We start from the raw sequence: 6401 nt of genomic DNA, 5'->3' as shown, positions 1-6401 counted from the left end.
TTGTTGTTGGCTAGGGACCCCTTGTAAAGCGCTTTGAGCACGTGTAGTGGATATTGCCATCTCGTCTATTGATACATTTCCCATTGAAAAGAATAAATATTCATTCCCGTTTTTGAAGGGTTCAATTTGCAACCTTAGCCCAAATTCCAAGTGGATGTTTTTGTCTAATAGGATTATGTAAATTCGAACAAATTATCTGAAAATTGTATTTCCGTTTGTTTTGTGTCGTTTTTTTTTTTTTTTTTTAATTTCTTTTCTTTTGTTTTTTTTTTTTATTTTTGTTTTGTGCTTCGTTTTATTTTGTGTGTGTGTGTGTGTGTGTGTTTTTTTTTTTCTTTGGTTGTTGGGTATATTTTGGATGTTTTCTTTTTCTTTTTTATTTTGTTTGGAGGGGGGGGGGGGGTGTTGATTTTTTTATTTTTTGTGTGGCTTTTTTGTTAGGGGGGGGGGGGGGAGGGGGTGTTGCCAATTTATCTATTTTTATATTATTTGAAAATGGAAAAGTGGGGCTTGACCCAGACCGGGAATGTAATTAGATTGTGACGCAAAATGCATGTCATGCACATGTATGTGTGCGTGCTTGTGCGTTCTGTGTTTGTGTGTTTGTGCGTGTATGTGCCCGCGCGTGTGTATGTGTATGCGAGCCGACACTCCTTTAGGAATTCCCCTAGCAGCTTCCCAAGTTTCCATCTGCACTTAATATTTGATGCAGTTCTGCCAAGTCCTGTTAAGAGGCGATTTGAGGAAACCCAGTATTTCCTGACATTCTTTATCATTGGAACGTTGATGAATGCTCAGCACTGTTTCTTGTCTTCAAACAAAAAGATATTATGCAATGTTGAGTTTGATCAGTGACTGGATGGGTATCAACAAACATAAAATTAAATTAGAGCTTTTATATGGCGCAATATCCACTAAATGTACTCAAATGGGGTCCCTGACCAACAGCAACACGTAAAGCCCCCCATAGACGCTGACATCCGCTAATCGCGGTACGGATGACCTCGTCGTTGTGACCCGATCCCTGCGTTTATCGCAGATGATTTTTGCCCACACACGGGGAGATATTTTTTTCAGGCGATCGGCGATCGGGGGCGTGGCAGTATAAAAAAGTGGACAATTTTTTTCGGATTTTCGCTGTTTTCACGTCGAATTCGTGATCAGCGTCAAATTTACAATAGGTTTGATACTAAGAACTGTGTGTTTACTACAAAAATTGGTGAAATTAGAAATAAATTGTAATTAATAGTGAGGCTATGTGGCCGACAGAACCGATCCCAGTTACTGTCTGTTATTCTATCTTTCGTCTTGCGTACAATAGTGATTACTTCTCACTAAATTATATCAATTAGACTGTTAAAGGAACGAAATTGACATCATTCCACTCCTTGTTATTGTATTAAGGCAGTCATTTTGGTAATTAGTTCTCACTAAATTATATCAATCAGACTTTTAACGTTCAAGGTTACTCGTAGTTTTGTGTGACGGTACGTTATTTCCGACTGGTGGATGTTGTGAGCATTTTACCAAAACTCATAGCATCAATAACCGTCCAAGATATTCGCATCATATGTAGCAATAGCTATAAGAGAGAGAGAGAGAGAGAGAGAGAGAGAGAGAGAGAGAGAGAGAGAGAGAGAGAAGAAGAGAGAGAAAAATTTACTTGCGCTATATATACCGCTATATTCAATAAAGGTGCTCAAATCACTTTATAAGGTCTTTGGCCAACATAAAAACATGTTAGACGTGACATGACTGCTAAGCGATATTGCAATTGTTTCCCGACAGAGACGACGCTGTAAACAGCGAAGTACTCATTTTAACAGTGAACAAGGTGAGAGAATGCGAGTAAAGAGCCTTTTCCAAGGACTCAATTATGCGCCACTCAGAGCGGGACTCGAATCCAGTACCGTCCGATCCAAATGCGAGTGTCATTTCACAAGACCACATGCATAGACGCACAAAAAAGTGATGAGAGAATAGATTCATATGTATTGAAGGAGGAGAGAGCGGATGGAGTGAGTTAAGTTCTTGGATATTTATAGAAGGAACCAAATTGACGTCACTCATCTCATTGTTATTGTTTTTAGACACCCATTTTTATGATTAGTTCTCATTAAAATATATCAGACTATAAAGTTCAAGGTTCCATGTAGATTTTTGGGCTGGAGTGATATTTCTGGCTGGCGGACTTTGTGAGTATTTTAATTTAACACAGAGCATCAATAGAAGGAATGAATTTGACGTTAGTCAACCCGTTGTTATTGCTTTTAGACAGCCATTTTTATAATTAACTTATCACTAGGTTATATCAATCAGACTATGAACGTTCGAGTTTGCAATTTTGTGTGTTAATATGTTATACCCCGATGGAGATGTCGTGAGTATTTTTCCAATATGCATAACATCAATACATTTGCAATCCGATTTAAGTTTAAAAGCGATGTAGACCACGGAAATTTTTCCATTTTGTGGACAATGAAGATTTATTATTAATCGTCGTAATTATTATTATTATTATTATTATTATTATTATTATTATTATTATTATTATTATTATTATTTATTATTATTATATTAATTATTATTATTATTATATTATTATTATTATTATATTTGTAAAACAAATCGACAGTGCTCCCGTGGCAGGTTAAACGGGTACTCCTCGGGACTACTTGCATTCGCAGCCCCCCCCCCCCACCACCACCACCACCACCACCATCACACACACGCACACAGCTCTTTTTTTTTTTTTGGGGGGGGGGGGGTTGTTTGTAGATTATAATTCAAGGTTACAATGCCCACCCCTGTCATCCCGTAGTCAAGGCTTTTTGGCATCTGCCAATCCCAAATGTATGTGTCAAGGTCGACCATCATGTCGCGTCAACGGGTGAGGAAAAAAAAAAAAAAAAGAACTGGCATATTATTATATCATCACATTGAAAATTATGAAAACTATTTTTTATTTTGTATGAAATCCTTTATAAATTTTACGATGATCAAGAACGAAACTTTTGCCATCTACCTCTTCCTGGCGCAACATTTATAAAAATATTATTTTTAAAAAATAATAACACAGCATTTATTATGGCGCAATATCCACGTGCTCAAAGCGCTTTACAAGGAGTCCAAAGGCAACAACAATATTAAACTTGAAAGACGAGACATGACGCCTGTCAGGCGATGTGACATTTTTTCCCAACAAAGACAACGAACGGCCATGTACTCGTTTTACACCTGAGTACTGTGAGAGAATGGGAGTAAAGAGCCTTTTCCAAGGACTCAACTCTGCACCACTCAGAGCGGGTCTCGAAACCCGAATCTTCCGATCCGAAAGAGAGAGTCATACCACTTGGTGCATCACAAAACAGGGAGGGGCACTGTTCTGTCGGCCACATAGCCTCAATATTAATTAAAATTTATTTCTAATTTCATCAATTTTTGGAGTAAAAACGTAGTCCTTGGTATCAAATCTATTGTAAATTCGACGCTGATCACGAATCTGACGTCAAAACAGCGAAAATCCGGAAAAAAAATTGTCCAATTTTTTTTATACTGCCACGCCCCCGATCGCCGATCGCCTCGAAAATATTAAGCAAAGCGGGCTTTGCGAGCGATGGACCGTCCCTAGGTTTATCGGCCAGGTATTTGGCCACACACATTGCGTTTTCACCCCAGTTTGCCTGATCGGGGTCTGAACCAGGATCAAAACCGCGCGTGTATGGAGCCTTTAACATGTAGAACGAGACATGACGCCTGTTAGGCGATGTTACAATTTTTTTTCCCGACAGAGGCAACGCTGTTGACGGCCAGGTACTCATTTTGCACCTGAGTACGGTGAGAGAATGTGAGTAAAGAGTCTTTTCCAAGGACTCAACTATACACTGAGCGAGGCTCGAACCCAGGACCTTCCGATCCGAAAGCGATTGTCATACCACAAGACCACAAAGCGCACATGCATATCTGGTTGAATTTATTTACGCTTTTTCTCTTGCTAGTTATAGTTGTAAATAAGTACCCGGATATATATTATATGCGCTTGGCTAAGAAGCTCACAACAATGCCATCCGGAAATATAACGGTGTGTAACCATGAACTTTTAATCTTGATAATAAAGTTAAGAGAGAATTACTCAAAAACGTGGATGGCAATAAACAATAACAAAGAGCCGAGTGATGTCATCTTCGTTCTATATATAATCAGTGTCCGATGTTGTAATCGGCCCAGTACAATAAGTAAACGTCAATTGGGGTAACTTTGCCTCAAGGGGAAACTTTGCCTCTTGAATTTTGGACCAAAAAGAGATTGTTTAGTTTTGTGGCAATTCTCCCCTTTAATAAAAATGTGAGTCTTTTAACTGGCACAATAACTGCAACAAAGCTGAGATTATTCAAAATGCCCCAAATTCACATAGGCAAAGCATCCCCCTGAGGCAAAGTTACGCCAGTTGACGTATTTCAAGCAAGCTTCGTGCAACATGTGGAATAAAATTTGGTTCCATCGAGTTTTCAGGGGAATACAAGTAACATTGTTGAGCACCTCGGGCATGGTCAATTATAGGAAATGTATTTTATATATGTTGTTATATCGACTCATATTGATTTTTTTTTAAACAGGCCCACGTGTACATATATGTAGGTCTGACATCCGAACCCACTTATGTGCCTATTTTTATGAGAAAATATGATTTTAACTGAAGTTTCCATAGTAAAATCATGGGAGTCAAATGGCCCTCAAATAAGAAATAATTAGGACTTTCTAGTATTTTACTATTTGCAAGTCAGGGGGGGGGGGGGCAAATGGACCCCATATCAGTAAATAGGAGTTTCTAGTATTTGACTACTTATAAGTCATGGGGGCCAAATGGACCCCAAATAAGAAAATAGGAGTTTCTAGTATTTGACTATTTATAAGTCATGGGGGCCAAATGGAAAATATCAGAAAATAGGACTTTCTATTTTAGTATGAAAATAGGGTTAACATTGTTGTAATGGACAATATTTTGCGTCATTTGTTTCTATTTCCAATACAACAATGAGCCCAGGAATTTGCGATATCAGACCTACAAATAAGTAAACGGTGCAGAACTTTTCAGATGTTTGTCTCCTATTGCACAATATTTACATCAAAACTTGTACTTTACATCTTTCAACCCAGGTGTGATTTTGATAGTCACTGGAATGTTTCGCATTATTCATTATAATATTTATTATTATTTCATTCTAATGATCCCATAATCTTTATATCAATATTTTTGTTTTATTATCTCTTTCGATGCAGGTTCGATTCTGGTTGTTGCCTTTTTGCTTGGTTTTGTATCAGTGGACGGCTGCTCCTGTAAGGCATGCAGACAATACAGTAACTATGTACAACGATGCCGCTGCTGCACCTATCACGTGGTCGGTGGGAAGAGGTCTGGAATGAATTCTCCAACTATGTCGTTTTCAGATACAATCCATAACGAAAATGATAACGAACTCGATGATAATGTCAATGACGACGATGTCATCAACGTTAGGGACAATGTGATGAATTCTCATGGTGTTGATATTGATGATGACGATAATGATAATGATAAGAATAGCATTAATAGCGTTTTTAACTTGTATTCCAAAATGCAGCACTTCTTCAAAAAACACCCGGAAATCTTTAATCACGGGAAATCGACACTAAAACCACCGAGCATTGTAAATGCTTTTAAAATCGCAGATTATAATGACGTAAACGAATTATCAGCAGCACAATTTGATGACGTCATGCAGTCTATTGAAGGACAGTCTCGAATGTCCTCTGGGGTTTCAAAAGTCAGACCGGAATCTGTTTTGAAAAGAATAAAGTCCAAACCATCAGTAACTGTCAACAGAGAATTTGATACTCACGTATCTTGTGATGACGAATTTTCGAGATGCAACAGGATTTTTCTTAAACTTTTACAGATATAAAAAGTAGATTGTGCGGCTATGTGGTCTAGTGGTATGACACTCGCGTTCGGATCGGAAGGTCCTGGGCTCGAGCCTCGCTCGTCGCATAGTTGAGTCCTTGGAGAAGGCTCTTTACTCACATTCTCTCACCATAACTAGCTGTATAATGAGTACCTGGCCGTTAACAGCGTTGTGTCTGTCTAAAAAAAATAATAATATCGCCTAACAGGCGTCATGTCCCATCCTACATGTTAAATGTTGCTGTTGGCCAGGGACCTCTTGTAAAGCGCTTTGAGCACATTTAGTGGATACTGCTCTATATAAAAGCTCAATTTATATAAAATCTCAATTTAGATTTAGAACAAGGCTGTCCCAGAGGCTCCAGTGGCTCCGAGTGGCTCCAAAACCGACGTGTATTGATTTTCAGGTCTGAAAACCCGATGTATTAACCCTTTCCTTACCAGCCATTTTCAGAATTTT

General features: G+C 38.5%; 1 protein-coding gene across 1 annotated transcript in view; it reads left to right on the top strand.

Annotated features, from left to right (window-relative positions):
- Nucleotides 1-6124, top strand: part of LOC144958074 (uncharacterized) — a 13621-nt gene extending 7497 nt beyond the window's left edge. Inside the window, exon 2 of the mRNA XM_078889681.1 lies at nucleotides 5281-6124. Coding sequence (XP_078745807.1) covers nucleotides 5281-5942 — 662 coding nt within the window. The 3' untranslated portion in view covers nucleotides 5943-6124. The remainder of the gene's footprint in view (nucleotides 1-5280) is intronic.
- Nucleotides 6125-6401: the final 277 nt, after the last annotated feature.

The sequence above is a fragment of the Berghia stephanieae genome, chromosome 12, assembly GCF_034508935.2.
Source record: "Berghia stephanieae isolate SIO BIC M18660-M18661 chromosome 12, UCSD_Bste_1.3, whole genome shotgun sequence".
NCBI classification, from domain to species: domain Eukaryota; kingdom Metazoa; phylum Mollusca; class Gastropoda; order Nudibranchia; family Aeolidiidae; genus Berghia; species Berghia stephanieae.
Note: the sequence above shows the minus strand (reverse complement) of the source record. Positions and strands in the feature narration are given on the sequence as shown.